Source organism: Balaenoptera ricei, chromosome 6 (genome assembly GCF_028023285.1).
Source record: "Balaenoptera ricei isolate mBalRic1 chromosome 6, mBalRic1.hap2, whole genome shotgun sequence".
In the NCBI taxonomy this organism is placed as follows: Eukaryota; Metazoa; Chordata; class Mammalia; order Artiodactyla; family Balaenopteridae; genus Balaenoptera; species Balaenoptera ricei.
In genome coordinates, this window is record NC_082644.1 from 102,746,563 (window position 1) to 102,766,011 (window position 19,449).

The following is a 19,449-nucleotide window of genomic DNA, read 5'->3' on the forward strand; positions in this document are numbered from 1 at the left end:
CCAGTCCTGCCACCCAGGTGGGCAGAGCCTCCTCTCCCTCCCGCCTTCCCTCCCAGCAATTTGCTGACTTGTTTTCTCCTCCTTCCCAGGGCGCTGCCATGGCAACGGGGAGGCCAGTCACAAATAATGGGTCTGGCTTCCTGCCTGGGCGGGCCCCAGAGGCCGCCCCTTACAGACACATGCCCCTTTCACAGGCTCCCTCTCAGGGTTGGCCAGGAGGGATATTTTTTTTCTGCTCCGGTCCTGGTCCCTCCCATTTCCTGGCTCCTCCTGTCTGAGTCCCAGCCCAGCCTGTGCCTGGGAGTCCAGTCCTCCAGCTGGGATCCCAGCGAGCGCTCGGCTGCAGCCTGCACCGTTGCCGCCTGGGACGCGGGTTGGGAACAAGAGCCTGGGGTGCTCCCAGCAGACCGTCCCAGGCAACAAGGTGGGGGGCCCTACAGCGATGCTCCGAGGCATGTACCTCACTCGGAACGGGAACCTCCAGAGGCGGCACACCATGAAGGAGTAGGTGCCCCTCACCCCAGCCTTCACCCTCCCGACCCTGAATTTGCAGCGGCCGAGTGTGCCAGGCTGACTGACCCCCTTTTCTGCTTTTGTCCCCAGAGCCAAGGACATGAAGAACAAGCTGGGCATCTTCAGGCGGCGGAACGAATCCCCTGGGGCCCAGCCAGCGGGCAAGGCAGACAAAGTGACGAAGTCATTCAAGTAGGTCCTCTCTGGCCCCCCTGGGCCCCCCTCAGACACTTACTGGTCCCTGTGGGAGCAGGGCTAGCAGTGGGGTTAAGAGAGAAGGCTGTTGGCTTGATCCAGCTCTGGGGCGATGGAGGCTCTCGTAGAGGAAGCCTGGTACCCGGCATGAGCAGCCCTCATGGGGAGATGCTGTCCTGGGAAGGATGACCAGGGAGGGGCAGAGGTGGGGATAGAAGTGATGCCAGCCCCAAGAAAGGGGGTGGGCCCCCTCCTGGGCTCCCCAGCCGGGCTAAGCTACTTTGTGGGCCAAGGCAGCTGACAGAGGTCACCCAGCCCTAGCCGCCCCACTTCCCTCACTGTGCCCCTTGCCTCACCCCTCAGGCCCACCTCAGAGGAAGCACTCAAGTGGGGCGAGTCCTTGGAGAAGCTGCTGGTCCACAAATGTAAGTGGGGGCCAGCCGGCCTGTTCCCTCCCTGTGTCTCTCCCCCCTCCTCCTTTCCTCCTCTCCCAGGCCCAGAGAGTGCGTCTGGCTCTGCAGAGGTTACCTTTCCCTCTTTCCTGGGCCCAGGACACCCAGTTAGGTGTCCCTACCATTGGGAAAGGCCGAGGCCCTTGGTCTGGCCTTGGAGCCGGCTGCTGCCAGCCCCTCCCTGTCCATGGGAGCTGGCACTGCCTGCCAGAGGCCGTTGGGACCTGTGTGCTCAGACCCATATTCCCAGAATAACAATAAACATTTCCATGTACTGAGGGCTTAACACTGGGCCAGATGCGCCTGCCATCTCGTGGGTGGGAACCCCTCTGATCCTCACAGGGCTCCAGGAAATAAGGCTGATGATCCCCATTTGACAGATGAGGAAACTGAGGCACAGATGGGGAGTGACCTGGCCAAGGCCCACAAGGAGGCAATGGCAGGGGTGGGACCATATGCCAGGGTTCCTGGCTCTCAGGAGTGGGTCAGTTTACTAAGATCCCAGCAGCTGCACCTGAAAGGCCCCAGGAGGGTAAGCTGGGGGGCCTGAGGACAGGAGGGGCTGGTTTGGCCTCTCACCCCAGCATCTGGGCTTCTCCTCACAGATGGGCTAGCGGTGTTCCAAGCCTTCCTCCGCACTGAGTTTAGTGAGGAGAACCTGGAATTCTGGCTGGCATGCGAGGACTTCAAGAAGGTCAAGTCACAGTCCAAGATGGCGGCCAAGGCCAAGAAGATCTTTGCTGAGTACATCGCGATCCAGGCGTGCAAGGAGGTAGGGCTTTGAGCTGGGCCCTCGGGCCCCCATTCCCATGCCCAGTGGCCTCTCAGTGATTGGGGTGCCTGGAAGCCTCAAAGAGAGAGCTCAGGAAGGAGAGAGGCCAGACTGATTCTAGGGACCATGTGCCCAGGTTGAAGAGGAAGCAGGCTGGGGCCCTGGGGAGAACAGAATCCTGACTGATAACAAAAATGGCCACTGTCAATGTGCTACTGGGTGCCAGGCACATGCTAAGCCCTTCACGTATGAGCTCTCATATTTAACCCTCATGACAACTTGTAAAATAATTTTTAATATTATTTTCATTTTAAAAATGAGACAGTCTCAGAGAGCCTAACATGTATTGAGTGCTTCCTGTGTGCCAGCTGTGTCTGTTTAATATGGATGATCATGCTTAATTTTCACAACTCTGAGGAATGTACTATTTTTTTTTTAATTTTTAAAATTAATTTTATTTATTTATTTATTGGCTGCGTTGGGTCTTTGTTGTGGTGCGCGGGCTTCTTATTGCAGTGGCTTCTCTTGTTGTGGAGCACGGGCTCTAGGCGCATGGGCTTCAGTGGTTGCAGCATGCGGGCTCAGTAGTTGCGGCACGTGGGCTCTAGGACGCACGGGCTTCAGTAGTTGTGGTGCACGGGCTTAGTTGCTCCGCGGCATGTGGGATCTTCCCGGACCAGGGATCAAACCCGTGTCCCCTGCATTGGCAGGCTTATTCTTAACCGCTGCGCCACCAGGGAAGTCTGAGGAATGTACTATTATGCTACCCTATACATAAGACGTTTGAGGCTCAGAGCACTTAAGTGATTTGCTTAAGGTCACACACCTAGATGTGGCACTGCTGGGATTTGAACTTGGGCAGCCTGACCCTAGAGGCAGTGATTTCGGGCCCTATAAACTCTACCACCCGTACAGTAAGTGACCAAGCCAGGACTTGATTCCGCTAACCTGCGGGCCTCCCCTCTGAACCTGAAGATGTGGAGCAGAAGGGCTTGGGGGTGAGAGGCTGGGCAGGTCCTGTCCTGGCCCCTGGCCCCTAGGAGCAGCTTCTTGCAGGCAGCCTTGACCACGTCACCCTCTGCCTGCACAGGTAAACCTGGACTCGTACACACGGGAGCACACCAAGGACAACCTGCAGAGCGTCACGCGGGGCTGCTTCGACCTGGCGCAGAAGCGCATCTTCGGGCTCATGGAAAAGGACTCGTACCCACGCTTCCTCCGCTCGGACCTCTACCTGGACCTCATTAACCAGAAGAAGATGAGTCCCCCGCTTTAGGGGCCACCGGGGTAGAGCTCAACGTTCACACCAGGCGGGCTGGGCCCCTCCCCACCTGCCTCCCTACCCCCTGCGACAGAGGGGGCAAGTGAGCCCCCAGAGGCTGTGTCCGGACAGACAGACGGGCATTTGGATGAGAGGCCTGGACCAAGAGAGGCCCAGGCCACTGGAGGAGTAGAGGGACTGGCCCCTTTGGGCCCCCACTGCCCTGGTACGAGGGGGCCCAAGGGCCCTGGCAGGTTAGGGGCCCTGGCTGAGCCGGATCTGGAGCTGCTGCTCCCTGCTGCGGAGACTTCGCAATGACCAAGTTCCTTAAAGAGCTGGCTGATGGGCAGGGGGCCGAGGCCTGGGCCCTGGGGCTCTCCAGGGGGGGTCACTCGGACTCACAGCTCAGACCCCCGCCTTGAGTTTTATTTATTTAAACAGCAGTTGGATGCTTGGCACCTCGTCCTGTAATAGGAAACCTTTGCCTCATCAGTTTTCCTAATTTACAAGTGCAATATTTTAACCAACGCCTTGTGAAAAGCCACCTTGCGGAGAAGGTGGGCACCATTTTCCAGTTTCAGGGGATCTGCTGGTCCCGAGCCCCAGTGGCGGATAGCTGGGCCTGATGGACTGACAAGGCCCAGAGGGGCGGGGGCTGCAGTCTGACCTCACACCAAAATCCAGCACCCCTGAGTGAGGGGTCCCCCGGGGCCTCTGGGAAAGCATGGCACCCTCAGACCACACAGCGGCCGAGTTCAGAAGCAAATAAAAGCCCTGTGTTATTTTTTGTTCTTGACCCTTTCTGTGTGTTCCTGGTTTCAAGGCTTCCCAGGGTGACTGGGGCTGGGATGGTTGCTAGGTGGGCCCTCAATCCAGCTTCTTCTCCTCTCTTGCCGTCACCTGCCTCCCGTCCCGGAGCTGGTGCTGCTCCCTGACAACCGCCTCCTCTGTGCCAGGTGCTCTGCCAGGCTTGTTCTACTTACCATCTCATCTTCACTGCGAGCCTGGGAGGTGGGGGTTATCCCCGTTTTACACATGAGGCAGGTGAAGCCCAGGCAGGTAAGGTGACTTGTCCAAGGTCACACAGCCGGCAAGTGGCAGAGACAGGGTTCAGCCTAAGCCCACCTGGCTGCAAAGCCTGCTCTGTGGATTGTCGTCCTCTACCAGCTACTGGATGGAGTCCCAGCTGGGCTGCTAACTGGCTCCGTGACCTTCGGCAAGTTCCTTCACTTCTCTGCCCTGCCACACCCTGAGATTCTAGTGGAACTTTCAGGTAGCACAGGGGTGATTGGTGGAGGTGGATGGGGCCAGAATCTCAGGCAGGGTGGCAGCTGCAGGCAGGCAGGCTCATGGAGGCCTTTAGGACAGAGGAAGAGCTGGGGAGGTCGGGACGGGGGGTAGGGTTCCCAGAGAGTCCCTCTGTGGCCCTGGGGGAGACTTCCCCCTCTGTGCCTAACAGGAGATACAAATTTAGGAAAGGCCTTGTTCGAAGCCACAGTTCAGAGGAGGCCCTGGACCCCCTCACTTAGAGGGGTAGAAGAGAGCCCAGCCAAGCTGATGCAAAAGCTGCCCCTGATGCCCACACGTTCCACCTGCCAGGGTCCGGAGGCAGGGACCAGGGTGTGGCCTGGGGCGGGGACTGGCTCAGCTGGGCTGACTTAGATGAAGGCGGACAGAGTGGGTGCAGGAGGGGCTGGGCCCCATCTCCTTGGAGCTTGTTCCCTGCGTGGGGTTTTGGGTTCAGTTCTGCCCACCGGGACTTGGAGATGCAAAGGATACGGGGCTGTGCAGCCACTCTCCTCCCTGCCTTCCCTTGCTGGTCTCCCTGAGCAAGGCCAGCCCCAGGTTCCCCCCTGTAAAAGGAGAGCATCAGAAACGGTGGTCTCTGGGGCCAGGCATACAATAGGTGCTTAATAGGTGCTACAGCCTTTTCCCCTAGCACCAGCGTGTGAGCTCCTCCAGGAGTGGGGCTGGGTCTTCTTCCAGGTACCAAGGGCCTGGCACTGGACCTGGCCATTGAGCCCTGTTTGGCTTTGTAAATGGTGAAGGGCTTTCTCACGGCAGAGCTGCCAGTGCCTCAATGACTCTGGAAGGACGGGGGACAGAGATGTGCTCCTCGATCAGACTGAGGGAACCTCTCAGGTGTCCAAGCCTGAGATTTGGGGGCCTGACAGCTGGAAAAAGCAAGGCCCACAGAGGACTGCAACACCACTCCTGTTCCCCAAAATGGTAGCAGCAGAGCTGACGTCAGTGCCTGGGACTTCCGGGTCCCAGCCTGCCTGGCCTCGCTGTGGCATCCTCTGCTTGGAGGAGACACTGGGCCATCGAGGAGACTCACCTTCCCCTTTCTTTAGGTTCCAGGGATTCAGCCTCGGGCCAGGCCCTCCACCTTCCCATTCCCAAGTTACCATGGAAACCACCATCCAGGAGAACCAAGTCAGGCAGATGGAATTCCCATTTCGGAAGGCCCCACTGCCTGGTTTCCATTACTCACACATGGGGCCCTTGGCCTCCAAGCTGCTTTGGCTACACTGAACAGCTGGAGAGCAGCCTGGAAAGGCGCCTGGATCCGCCTGCCCTACCCCCGCCTGGGCTCCTGGGGGCCTTAGGCACAGCCCTCACCGCCTTAGGCCACAGTCCCCTTACCTGTATGTTATCTGGACTGCTCCCCATTTCTTCTTTCATACGTGAGGGAGGAGTAGCCCCCTTGGTCTCCATCTGGCAATCCCAGGCTGGTCGATGTGGGATCTGGGAGCTGTGAGGTCATCATGTCCAGCTCTCTTCCCATCTCACAGATGGGAAGACCGAGGCAGAGGTAGGGAAGCAGCACTGTGTAGAGGTGCAAGGCCCAGGCCCTGGAGTCAGGCTCTAGGATTCAGCCCCTGGTTTTACCACTTACTACTAGCTACAAATCTTTGGAAAAAAAAAAAATCTTGTAGCCTCTCTGCCTCAGTTTTCTCATCTATAAATTGTGCATATTGGCACCTACCTCAGAGTCACAGTGACTCAGCGAGGTCGTTTGCAGCAAGTTTAGCTCAGTGCCTGGCACAGGGACGTGCTCCTCTTAACACGAGAGGCCGTCAGCCACATCATTTTCAGGGTCACAGGGAGGCAGCAAAGCTCATTGTCTACCCTGATTAGTGGACAGGGAGCCTTTAGTCTCAGACCCCAGATCCCTGTCCTTCCAGGAATGGTTTTGCTGGAGGACAAAGCCAGCCTGTTCCAGGGAGTAAGTCAGAAACAGTCTGTCCCTGAACCACTGCCCAGTCTTGGCCTGGCTGCGAGCAGTTGGGGTCAGCTGGCAAATATGGTGTGAAGGGTGGAAAGGGGAGAGGGCACAGTGATGCCACTCGGTTGGATGCCAGTGGGAGGAGATTCAGCACTGGCCTGCCTGTGGCAACTTCAGCCATTTCCTTATGGACCAGTCAAGTCCCTCATGCTCTTGGCCTCTTGGCCTGGCTGAGGGCAGATATGGCCTCCCAGACCCTCCAGCATGGAAGAGACCATCTGGATCCAGCTGCTGCTTGGTGCTTGGGTCCCTTCTTGGGTTTCTACTTGCATCCCTCCTGTGACGGGAAGCTTAATACCTCCTGAGCAGGTCAGGAGGGCCTGGGAGCCTCTTGGGGGTTCTAAAGTTCTTCCCCGGTGAAGTTGGGATCCTGGGGTGGGGTGGGGCAATGGAGGCAGGTCAGCAGTAGCCCCCGCAGGCCTCCTGCCCAGGCAGCCCCCCACAGGCTTGCCCAATTCTCCCACTCCGCTCCTCCCTGCTCCCACCAGACTCCCCCGAGCTCCCTACCCCCACCTCCCTGCCTTGCTCCCCCTGGACCCTTTGCCTAATGTCTCCTGCCTGCATCCCTCCCCCTGATATCCTACCCTAGAAAGTCTCCGATTTACCTCTCTTCCTGCGGAAGCCTGCCCTTCGCCCCTGCCTCTCCCTCAGTGCTCTCAGGCCCTCAAGCAACAGACCCTGGGCCTCAGAGAAGACGCTCCTGTGCTGTTGTTTTGCTTATAATCTGCAACATCTGTGAAACATCTGGCTTTGCCTGTCCTCTCCCTGGCTGGGTCAGGCAGGAGGGAAGGGGGTACCCTGGGCCCCCTGCTGCCGGGGGACCCCTCCCTTGGGTTGGAGGAGACAAGGAGGGGGTGGGGGGGAGCAGAGGGGGGGTGAGGAAGAGCCGTGGGGCTGATCTGGGCCTGCTCAGCACGATGGGAGTGAAGGCATAGCTGGGGCTGGGAGAGGGCAGTGCCAGCTTGCAGATAAAAAGTGAGTGATGGCTGTGGCTGCACGCCAAGGGCATTCCATGCCTCATCTCCACCAGGCCTCACAACAGGCCTGGAGAGGGTCTGAGTATTGTTTTCATTTTACAAGTGAGAAAGTTAAGGTTCAGAGAAAGTGGACAAGTGTGTGGTGGCTGAGTAAGAACTGGGACCCCAACCCTAACTCCCAGGCAGCCTCACCTCCAGGCAGCCTGAGAGATTTGGTGGCTTGGTTCGGGGGCTCTTAACTCAGATTCTCCTTGGCTTGAGGGCAGAGCTTTTCTCAGGAAGGTCGTCGAATGGCGGGAGCTTAAGTGTGTGGGGATATCTGGTCCTGAATGTCAGCTCTCAGTAGAGCTGTGTGAGAAGTTGCTTTACCTTTCCGACGCTCAGTCATCTCATCTATAAAATGGGAATGATAATCCCACCTCATGGGACTCTCGTGGACTCAGTGAGATAATGAGTATGTGTAAACCCTCAGCACAGGGTCAGCCAGGGAGGGCGGCCCACGTGTGGGTGGAGGGAGGGAGGGAGGCCTGGGGCTGCGACTGAGGGATCCAAGAGGTGAGGTCAGCCCCAGCCCCCCCAGCTGCGCGGGGGGATGCAGCCCCACCTCTACTCCACAGCCAGTTTTTAACTAGATGGCCGGTGACTCAAGACAAGGGCAAGGCCCCAAGAGGATGGCGTTGGGCCCCAGGCCCCAGTGGGCTCAGCAGAGTCCTACCTGCTGTTTCAGGGGCAACTGAATAGCACGGATTCTGCCAGGCAGCTGCCCTACCTCCAGATCTGTCCCAAGCTCTCGAGTGACCTTGGATGAGGCCCCTCCCCTCTCCTGTTGTTTTCTTCTGGTTTTCCTCCTGTCTGAGGACCTTCTGAAGGGGCAGATGGCACTTTGTGTGATGTGAGGGCTGGGATTCAGGCCAAGTGTGTTGGTGTCTGTGGTGTGTGTGTGTGTGTGTGTGTGTGTGTGTGTTATGATTCTAAAAACAGGGTTTAGCCACTTCTCCAGAACACTGGAGGGGCCGGCTTGGATGGAGCAGTCTATTGACCACTGGTCCCTGAGTCTCCGTGCGTTCACGCCCCTTGGGACAATGCCCTCCGCATCCTCTAGCCAGGCTGGGCTGAGGAAGGATCTGCTGGTTATTTATGCTCCTTCCCTTGAGGTAAGGTCCACACCCCACCCTGCCTCTGCCACACACACACTGAGCCCAGGTCAGAGCAGTCCCCGCCAGGAGCCCTCTGACTCCGACACCTTGGGCTGTATTTGCGTTTCCCTCTGAAGTGTTCTTGCAGGAGGACTGGCTCCGTCCCTGGAGCCTGTCCATTGCAAGGCAGTGGAGAGCAGTGGCTAGGAGCGTGGGCTTTGGAGGCTGACAGACCTGGTTTGAGTTCAGGCTCAGACGCTTATTTGCTGTGTGACCTCAGGCAAGTCACTTAACCTCTTTGAGCCACTGTGTCCTCACTTAAAAACAGGGGGTAATAATAGTTCCCACTAATAGGGTTGTTGTGAAGGATAAAAGCAGCCTGTGAGCTCTCTGCATACAGCCCTTCTGCTCTGCTTTCAGGTCCTTGAACGCACCATGCTCCCTTCCACCTCAGGACCTTTGTATGTGCGTTTCCCTCTGCCCAGAACACTCTTTCCCTTCTCCCGTACTTGCTAATGATAATGACAATAATAATAGCTAACATTTATTGAGCACTTAATATTTGCTAGGCAGTGTGCTAAGTATTTGACTGACACTTTCTTATTTTATGCTCACAACAACCCCATGAGTTAAGAGCCAGTGTTATTAACCACTACAGTGTAGTGTCCTGAGGACGTTTTCTGGAGCCAGATCACTTGGGGTAACTCCCAGCTCTTCCACTCATTTGTGTGACCTGGGGCAAGTTGCTTCAGTTTCTGGGCCTCAGTTTACCCATCTGTATTTGGGGATAGGAATAGCACTAGTACCATAAGGTAGCTATAATGAGAATTTAAAGGGTTAACACCTGTAAAGTACTTAGAGCAGTGCCTAGCACATTGTAAATCCTATATAAGTGTTTTATTAAATAAAACCCTATTTCTCAGACAAGAAAACTGAGGCACAGAGAGGTTGTGCCTTGCTCAAGGTTACATGTTAACAAGAGGGGGATGGGTTTTGAACTCAGGCTGACTGGGTCCAAGCCCATGCTTTTAAGCACTAAGCTGTATTCCTATCCTCTCTTCCCCTAGAGCTCAGATTAGATGTCACCTCCTCAGGGAAGCCTTCCCTGATAGCCCTGACTAGAGGAGGGCCCTGCTTCCTGCTCACAAAGTGCCTTGTGACTCTCCTTCATGGCCCTTGTTATAGATGGTAATTACTTATACATATGCGTTCACTTCATTGCTGTCTTTTCCTCTCAACTATAAAGCCTTTGAGGGTAGGGACCATGTCTGTGCTGCTTCTTACTGTTTTCCCAGCATTATTACATTGCCTGACACGTAGTAAGTGCTTAATAAATACTTATTCAATGGATGGGAGGCATATAGTAGTCCTTAGCATGGTTAGTAGTTACACAAAATAAACTCATGAAAACAGCTAAGAAGCTACTGTATAAGTAAAGATTGTGTTCTGTTGTGACAGAGAACATAAGATAGAAGTTTGTAGCCTCTCTCACATAAAGGAAATTGATATATACCAGGGCTAGTATGGCATCTCCATGATCATCAGGAACCTAATTCCTTCTATTCTGTTGCTTTGCCATCCTCATATTGTAACTTCCACTTCATGTCCACAATGGCTGCTTGAGTTCCAGCCATCACTTCTGCATGTGGGAAGAGTGAAGGGGTAAGAGAGGGCAAAAGGGGATGTCAATTATTTCTTAGAGAAGGCTCCCATAAACTGTCATATGACACTTTCCTTTATATCACATTGGTCAGGGCTTGGTCACAGGGCTGTACTTCATTACAAGAGAGGCTGGAAAATGTAGTCTGAATCCAGATAGCCATATGACCAGATAAAAACCAGAGGTTCTATTACTTTGGGGTAACAGAAGGGTAGAGTGGATGTTGGGAAACAAGTAGGTGTCTCTGCCACAGTCACCAGTGACAGACATCCATCCTCTTAGGGCAGTGGAGAGGAGACATGGCAAGCTGGCGTGTATTAATCAGCTATTGTCTTACTAATGCTGCAAAACAAATCGCTCCAAAGCTCGGTAGCTTAAAACAACAATCATTTATTCTCCCTTATGCTTCAACAAGTCAGCTAGAGTCAACTGATCCAGGAGGAGCTGGCTGGACTTGGCTCTTCACTATGGGCTGGGCTCAGCTCTGCTCCATGCGCCCCTCCCGGCCCGCCCCCCACCCGCCCCCGAAGGGTCAGCACCTACCTGGGGCAAGTTCTCCCTGACATGAAAGCGGGTTTTGTTTTTCAATTTTCAATTTTGAAATAATTATGTACTCACAGGAAATTGTGCAAAGATAGTACAGAGAGGTCCCATGTGCCCTTCACCTAGTTTCTCCCAACAATTACATCTTACTTAATTATAGTACAATATCGAAACCAGAATCTGACATTGGTACTATGTGTGTGTATAGTTCTGTGTCATTTTATCACATGTGTAGATTATGTGACCACGACCACAGTCAAGATACAGAACGATTTCACCACAAAGGTCTCCCTCAATATCCCTTTATAGTCACACTCATCCTCCACTTCCACCATCCCTAACTCCTGGCAACCACTAATCTGCTCTCCATCTCTATAATTTTGTCATTTTAAGAATGTTATATAAATGGAATCACACAGTATGTGACCTTTTGAGATTGTCTTTTCCACTCACCATAATACCCTTGAGATCCACACGAGCTGTTGTGTGTGTCAATAGTTCAATCCTGTTTATTGCCGAGTTGAGTAGTGTTCCTTCGTATGGATGCACAGTAGTTTGTTTAACCATTCACTTACTGAAGGACATTTTCGTTGTTTCCAATTTGGGGCTATTCATATAAAGTGCCTATGAACAATCGTGTAGAGAGTTTTGTGTGGACACAAGTTTTCATTTCTCTGGGATAAATGTCCAGGAGTGGCACTGCTGGGTCATATGGTTTAAGTATAGGTTTAATATTTAAGAAGCTGCCAAACTACCTCTGACTAGAAGACTGTGAGAGAGCTCTGCATCCTTGCCAGCATGTAATGTTGCCCCTATGTTTTATTTTAGCTGTTAATAGGTATGTAATGCTATCTCATCCAGGCCTTAATTTGCATTTCCCTAATGGCTAGCGATATTGGACATCTTTTCATGTACTTTTTGCCGCCTGTATATCCTCTGGTGAGATGTCTTTTGCCCATTTTCTAATCAGAATGTTTGCTTTTTTACTGTTTAGTTTTGAGAGCACTTTATGTGTTCTGTGTATGAATCCTTTGTGAAATATGTGATTTGCAAATAATTTCTCTCCATCTGTAGCTTCTTTTCATTTTCCTAATAGCATCTTTTTCAAAGCAAAAGCTTTGGATTTTGATCAAGTCCAATTTACCTTTTTTTTTTCTTTTATGGATCATGCTTTTGGTGTTATATCTAGGAACTTTTCACCAAGCCCTAGGTCCTGAAGATTTTCTCCTACGTTTTCTTCTAAAAATTTTGTAGTTTTACATTTAAATTCTATGATCCCTTTTGAGTTAACTCTTGTATAACATGTGAGATTTAGGTTGAAGTTTATTTTTTGCATAAGGATGTCCAATTGCTCCAGCATCATTTGTTGAAAAGAATATCGTTCATCCATTGATTTTTTTTTTTAATAACAGCGTTATTGGGATATAATCACATATACAATTCACCTATTTAAAGTATACAACTCAATGGTTTTTTAGTATATTCACAGAGTTGTACAACCATCACCACAATCAATTTTAGAACATTTTCATCATCCCCTAAAAAATCTCCACACCTATTAGGAGTCACTCCCTCCCCCATACCCCTTCCCACTCAGTCCTGGGCAATCATGAATCTCCTTTCTGTCTCTACAGATTTGCCTATTCTGGACATTTTATATAAATGGAATCATACAATATGTGGTCTTTTCTGTCTGGCTTCTCTCACTTAGCATAATGTTTTCAAGTTCATTGTCTTGTAGCATGGATCAGTACTTCATTCTTTTTATTGCCTGATGATATTCCATTGTATATATCACATTCCAAATATCACATACTACATCACATTTTATTTATCTATTCATCAGTTGAGGGACATTGGGGTTGTTTCCACATTTTGGCTATTATGAATAATGTTGCTATGAACATTCATGTACAAGTTTTTGTGTGGAAATATGTTTTACATTCTCTCGGGTATATACCTAGATTTGGAATTACTGAGTCATAAACTCTTATGTTTAAAATTTTGAGGAACTGCCAGACTACCATTGTACATTCTCACCAGCAGTGTATGAGGGTTCCAATCTCTCCACATCTTTACCAAGATTTGCTGTAATTATTATTATTATTATTTTTTTTAAAGAGCAGGTGATATACAAGCTGGTTTTTTATTTTTATTTTTATTTATTTAAACACTATTTTATTTATTTATGGCTGTGCGAGGGCTTTCTCTAGTTGTGGCAAGTGGGGGCCACTCTTCATCGCGGTGCGCGGGGCCTCTCATTATCGCGGCCTCTCCAGACGCGCAGGCTCAGTAATTGTGGCTCACGGGCCTAGTTGCTCCGCGGCATGTGGGATCCTCCCAGACCAGGGCTCGAACCCGTGTCCCCTGCATTGGCAGGCAGATTCTCAACCACTGCGCCACCAGGGAAGCCCTGTAATTATTTTTATAGCCATCCTATCACTGAATTCCTTTTGCATCTTTGTCAAAATCAGTTGGCCATACTCGTATGAGTCTATTTCTAGATTCTCTATTCTGTTTCATTGATTCATGTTTCTATCCTTCCATTAATGCCACATAGTCTTGATTACGGTAGCTATATAAGTCTTAAAATCAGGTAGAATAATTCTTCCCACTTTATTCTTTTTCAAAATTGTGGTAGTTATCCTAGTTCCTTTATCTATCTGTATAAATTTTAGGATAATCTTGCCTAATCTGCAAAAAGTCTTCCTGAGATTTTGATAGTAATTGTGTTAAACGTGTATTTCAATCTGTGGAGAACTGGTATCTTTGCTATGTTGAATATTCCAATCCATGAGCATGGTATGTCTCTTCATTTATTTAAATCTTCTTTGATTTCTTTTGTCAGCATTCTGTAGTTTTCAGCATACAAGTCCTGTACATGTGTTGTTAGATTTACACCTATGTATTTCATTCTTTTTTGGTGATTGTAAATGATATTATATTTCAGTTCCCCCATGTTCATTGCTAGCGTATAGAAATACAATGGATTTTTGTACCTTGATCTTGTAGCTTGTGACCTTGCTGAACTTAATAGTTCTAGGCGTTTTTTTTGGTAGATACCTTGAGTTTTTCTATATAGACAATCATGTCATCTGCAAATGGGGACAGTTTTATTTTTTCCTTTCTGATCTGTATGCTATTTATTTCCCTTTCTTGCCTTATTGGGCTTCAGTTCAGTCTTTAACAACAAATATGATATCAGCTGTAGGTTTTTTGTAGGTGTTATTTATTCATTTAGGAAGCTGCTTAATTTATATAGCATGTTTATTTGCATATATTTATATGTACATATATATTTATATTGGAAGTTTATTTATTTATATAGGAAGTTGCCCTCTATTGCTAATTTTTGAGATTAAAAAAAATAATATTGGGAGGATTTCTGTATATTTTTAAATTTTTTAATAAATTTATTTATTTATTTTTGGCTGCGTCGGGTCTTTGTTGCTGTGCACAGGCTTTCTCTAGTTGCGGCGAGCAGGGGCTACTCTTCGTTGCAGTATGCGGGCTTCTCACTGTGGTGGCTTCTCTTGTTGCGGAGCACGGCTCTAGGTGCATGGGCTTCAGTAGTTGTGGCATGTGGGCTCAGTAGTTGTGGCTCGCGGGCTCTAGAGCGCAGGCTCAGTAGTTGTGGCGCACAACTAAGTTGTGGCTTAGTTGCTCCTCAGCATGTGGGATCTTCCTGGACCAGGGATCGAACCCATGTCCCCTGCACTGGCAGGTGGATTCCTAACCACTGTGCCACCAGGGAAGTCCCTTGAGAATTTTTACCATGAGTGGGTGTTGAATTTTGTTAAACGGGTTTTTTTAAAAATCAATTGATATGATCATATGACTACTTCTTTAGCCTGTGAATGTGGTGGGTTACACTGATTGATTTTTGAACCAATCAAATATTGAACCAGCTTTGCATCCCTGGAATAAACTTCATTTGGTAATGGTGTATAATTTTTAAAATATGTTGATGTGTTCTATTTGCTAATGTTTTGTTAAGGATTTTTGCATCACATACATGAGGGATATTGGTATGTAGTTTTCTTTCTTTGTATTATCTTCGTTTGGTTTGGGTATCAAGGTAATACCAGCTTCCTAAAATAAATTGGGAAGTGCTCCCTCCTTTTCTATTTTCCAGAAGAGATTGTGTAGAATTGGTATTAATTTTTCTTTCAGGTGCAAGTGTATTTTAAGCCTCTGTTTGAAACTTGTCTGCTAATATCCCATTGGCCAAAACAAGTCACATGGCTGTGCCTGATGTCAAGGGTGGGGAAGAATGATCTACCTTCTGTATATTTCACCAGAACTAAGCTCTTCACTCCAGGCTGCAGGCACCCACAGGCCAGTGCAGGCTGGGCTTTTCTAGAACCCATGTCTGCCTGACTGGGCCCTCCCGGGAAGGACTTTTGAAGATGCTGTCTGTATAATATTGATATACTTGATTTAAGCACAGCATATTAATCAAACTCCCAACGTACAAATAATACAAGACCTTCCTTACTGAATAATCAGTGATTCAATTCCCAGACTCTGAGTTTAAAAGATAGGATTTAATCTACTCAATTTGGTTGATTTTCATTTTTCCAACAATTTCATTCACCAGCCTCAGGGTGACTACTATGTTTATGTCCATGGGGGGCTCAGAAAAGTTTAGAACCTGGCCCCCAAAGACCTCTCCAGCCTCATTACCCTCACACTCCATCTCCAGCCTTGTCCCTGCCCACACATACATACCAGGTAGACTCATTTGCACCCCTGGGTCTTTGCACATGCTGCCCTCTGCCTGGAACTCGGTTCCCGCCACCTCTTCACATGGCCATCTCCTCCTTAACCTTTAAGACTCAGCTCAGGGGGTGTGTCCTCCAGGAACCCTTTTCTGACTTCCCAAGTCTGGAGGAGGGCTCTTCTCTGGGCCGTCCCAGCTCTGCGCTCCGGTGACCCAATCCTGGACTTGCCTCTTCACTTGTCCCCTTCTCCCCTGGAGTGTGAGCCCCTGCAGGGCTAGAACTGAGTGGCTGTCTGGGTCCTCAGCAACCAGCCCAGGGCCCAGCCCAGAGCAGGCTCTCGGAAGCTGACAGTTAAAGGCCTGAATGGCTGCAGGCTTGGTGTTCACAGCCCACAGGCAGAGCCTCCGGAGTCCACCTAATGATATGTCGCGGGTGAGAAACCCCCTTCCTGAGGCCTGGAGGGGTGTGCTAAAGGCACCTCTCTCTGTCCTCGCCAGCCCTCAGCTTCTCCCTCAGGGCTGTGACTATCCCTTAGGGAGGAGAACTCAGAGAAGGCCCTGGAAGTGAAGGCATCCAGGGCACCTGCCCCAGGCAAGGCGTGGCCTTGAAGGTCAGGAAAGCCTTGCCTGGCATTCAGGGATCTGCTCAACTGAGCCTGAGCTTCCCTTTGAGACTCCCTTGCTGCTCTCCCAAATAGACTCCCCAGAGCCTCTCACTGTTCTGTTCAGCCTCATCCCTCCTCCCTTTGCTTCTGCTGTTCCTGCCACCTGGAATGCCTTTCCCTGTTTCTCTTTGCTTTGCCTGTTCTTCCAGGCCCTTCCTCCCAGCCCACCGCAAGCCCAAGTCTGCAAGTCTGCACTGAGCCTCTGCCCTTTGGGAATTAGAGCCGACCTCAAATTTTCCACGAAATATTTTGTGGGTGTGAGTTTGGACCTCCCTGAGGGTGAGCTGGGAGCTGGCCAAGTTGGACTTCACCCAGAGTAGTGGCCAGGAAGAGGGGGGCAGCTCCTGATCCCCGGAGGGAGATAAGCAGCTGGACCCCAGCACTCCGTTGGGGCTATTTTTAGCGGCTGGTTCCTGGCAGGCCTGGCGCGGTTTGGGCCTGGAGGGAGAACAATGGGCCACTGAGGCCAGGCGGGGGGCGAATGACAGGCCTCAGAGGCAGGGGAACAGAGGTTGCCTGCCCCCCATGCCGACCGGCAGGAAAAGCTTCTAGGGCAAGCTATTTGTCAGACTTCCTGCGGAGCCAGGTGCGGGGCCAGCTGGGTGATTCCAGAAGACTGTCCTCATGAGCACCACCACCACCTTTTCTTGAGGCCGTTCTGTGGGCCGGACACCATGCTAAGCACCAGGCGTGCCGTCTCCTCTTTCTCAGCCTTGTCGTACAGACGTGGAAACTGAGGCCCGGCTCAGAGAGGTCAGTAACTTGCTCACACACAGCAATGAAGAGAAGCAGTCGAGATTCAAACCCAGGTCCTCTCTGTCTCTCCTTCCAGAGGGCGGGACGTTGCAGAGCCTTCCACTCCCAGCCCTCCCGGTCTCAGACCCTCCCTGGGCCCCGTGGGCTTTCCTGCCTAATGGCTCTGACTCCATGAATGACCTCGCGCACGTCACTTGCCTTCCTCGGGCCTCAGTTTACTCATCTGTAAAATGGAGGGGAACCTTTCTCTCAGGGCTGTTGAGGGTTGAAACAGAGGCCAGGTGGGCACGCCACAGGTGGGCACCAAGGAGGGAGGAGACGTGCATTTTCGGCGCTCTCCGCTTGCCAGCATTTGCTGACTGAAAGAACCCATGAACCATAGTTCTGTTTATCTCGGGAGGTGTTTGCCCAGGAAATGCCCTCCAAACCTCTCAGGGTCTGGTGGGTACGAGGCCCTGCGAGAGGGACAGGTCAGCTCTGTCCAGTGCTTTTGGGGAATTCACAGTCTGAAAGGGGAGACAGGCCCACGAACAGGCGATGAGAGCACAATGAGAGAGAGGCATCAAAACATCTGTGTCAGCTTCCTTGGGCTGCCCTAAGAGACTGGGGGAGTTTAACCAACAAAAATTTGTTTTCTCACAGTTCTGGAAGCCAGAAGTCCAAGGTCAAGGTGTCAGCAGGGTTGTTTCTCCTGGGCTCGCAGACAGCAGCAGCCTTCTCCCCTTGTCTTCGCATGGTCTTCCCTCTGTGTGCCTCTGGGTCTAAATTTCCTCTTCTGATAAGGACACCTGTACTACTGGATTCGGACCCGCCCTAATGACCTCATTTTAACTTCATCACCTCTTCAAAGGCCCTGTCGGCAAACAGCCACATTCTGAGGTCCTGGGGGTTAGGACTTCAATATAGGAATTTGGGGAGGCACAATTCAGCCCAGAGCAATGGCCATGTGAAATAACTGACGGCAGACGCCTTTGCACATTGGAAGAGAGTGAATTTGTCTCAGGTGGGGCCCCCCCGGGGTCTCCAAGGAGCCAACCAGACAAAGTACTTCATCATAACAGGAAAAGGGGGAGGGGCTCTGAGTGGGGAGAGGGAGGAATTGCCAGAACCCTCCCAGAGGTCAGGTTCCCCCCCAACCCCCTCCAGCTGGTGAGACATTCTCTGGGGTGAGGGGTGGTTGACAAATTCCTGAGAATTATGCTGCCTGACTCTGAATGTCGACTTGTTTTGTTCTCAGCACTGGAATTGCTCTCTGCTATCTCCAAAACGTCAGTAAACTGTTTTCCAAATTGACTCTGCACTGCAAGGCCTTTGGGATAAGGTGGGAGTAAGGTGCCTGCAGCTGGGACAGAGGGCAGCCGTAGCGCTGAGAGCAAGGAGGACCGATGAGTGGACATAAGACCTACCGAAATCCATGGGGACTCGGGGGAGGACATGCCAGGCTGCTGGGTGGGGACCGAAGTTACCTAGATAGGACGGCAGTGACAGGAGGATTGGGGGCCACCAGGCAGCTCTACCTGGGAAGAAGGCACCTACACTGGCCTGGAGGGGTGGGCATCAAGGAAGGCTTCCTGGAGGAGGTGAAGACTAAGGGGGGGTCTTTAAGTGTGAGTCAGAAATTGCCAAAGGAGAGCAATGGCATCTCAAGCACAGAATCCTGCGGGGACATAAGCCTGGTGTCTGCCGACTCTGGATCACGTCTTGCTGAGCAGTCCCCTGTGGGCCAGGCCCGGACTAAGCTCTTCCCACAGGTAACAAAACCAGGTGGCCATGTGGGACTGGCTGTAGCTGGTGTGAGGGGTGCAAGGTGAAGAGGTGCAGGAGAGAGAATAGCAGATGCTGGCCAGACCGAGAGGACCTGGAATGCTGGGTGGCATAAAGGACTTTATGCCAATGGCGGGGAGGGGAGAGGCTTTGAGCAGAGGAGGGTCAAGTGAGATGTCTGATGGCGGTGGCCGGTGTAAGGGTAGACACAGAGTGGAGAACAGGACCATGGAACTCAGAGTGAGGCAGCCAAGAGGTCATGGAGGGCCACTCCAGGCCCGGTGGTTGGTGTGGCCGTCCAGTGGCATCTTGATAAATGACCTGCCTGATCCAGGGAGGACTCCATTGTGGCTTTCCAAGAACTGCTGTTTCTCTTTCTTCTGCAGCTTCTCCTGGGGACAGGAGGGGAGAGACCTTTGGACTGGTCAAGACCCGCTACAAGTCGTTCTGACGAGGGCAGCCGGGGATGGGGACAGGACACATGTCAGTCAAGCGCCTCCCTGTGCCAGGCCTCTGTCAAGCGCCTCACACACCCGCATGCGGCCCCAAACCACCCCAGGAGGCAGCCGTTGTTATCCCCATTTTACAGAGGAGGAAACTGAGGCTCAGGGAGGGAGGAGGACTTGCCCAAGGCCTCTAGGCTGGGAAGGCCTTGAATCTGGGACTTTCTGCCAGAAAAGCCCATCTCCCAAGAAGCTCCCTTCGGCCCCAGCTGGGCTGCCTCAGTTTCTAAGAAGTAAGGG

General features: G+C 51.6%; 1 protein-coding gene and 1 long non-coding RNA gene across 15 annotated transcripts in view; both read left to right on the plus strand.

Moving 5' to 3' along the window:
• RGS3 (regulator of G protein signaling 3) overlaps positions 1-3,989 on the plus strand; it is a 130,137-nt gene extending 126,148 nt beyond the window's left edge. For 11 of the 12 annotated variants that reach the window (XM_059925384.1, XM_059925386.1, XM_059925385.1 and 8 more), the window contains 4 exons: positions 604-705; positions 1,072-1,133; positions 1,766-1,932; positions 3,023-3,989. In XM_059925384.1, coding sequence (XP_059781367.1) covers positions 604-705; positions 1,072-1,133; positions 1,766-1,932; positions 3,023-3,208 — 517 coding nt within the window. In that variant the 3' untranslated portion in view covers positions 3,209-3,989. Of the gene's footprint in view, positions 1-276; positions 505-603; positions 706-1,071; positions 1,134-1,765; positions 1,933-3,022 lie in introns of those variants that run through there. The other variant, XM_059925398.1, reaches the window with a different exon arrangement.
• Positions 3,990-6,621: 2,632 nt separating this feature from the next.
• Positions 6,622-19,449, plus strand: part of LOC132367301 (uncharacterized) — a 67,501-nt gene continuing 54,673 nt past the window's right edge. For 2 of the 3 annotated variants that reach the window (XR_009503753.1, XR_009503752.1), the window contains exon 1: positions 6,622-6,791. This is a non-coding gene — a long non-coding RNA (uncharacterized LOC132367301). Of the gene's footprint in view, positions 6,792-16,617; positions 16,940-19,449 lie in introns of those variants that run through there. The other variant, XR_009503754.1, reaches the window with a different exon arrangement.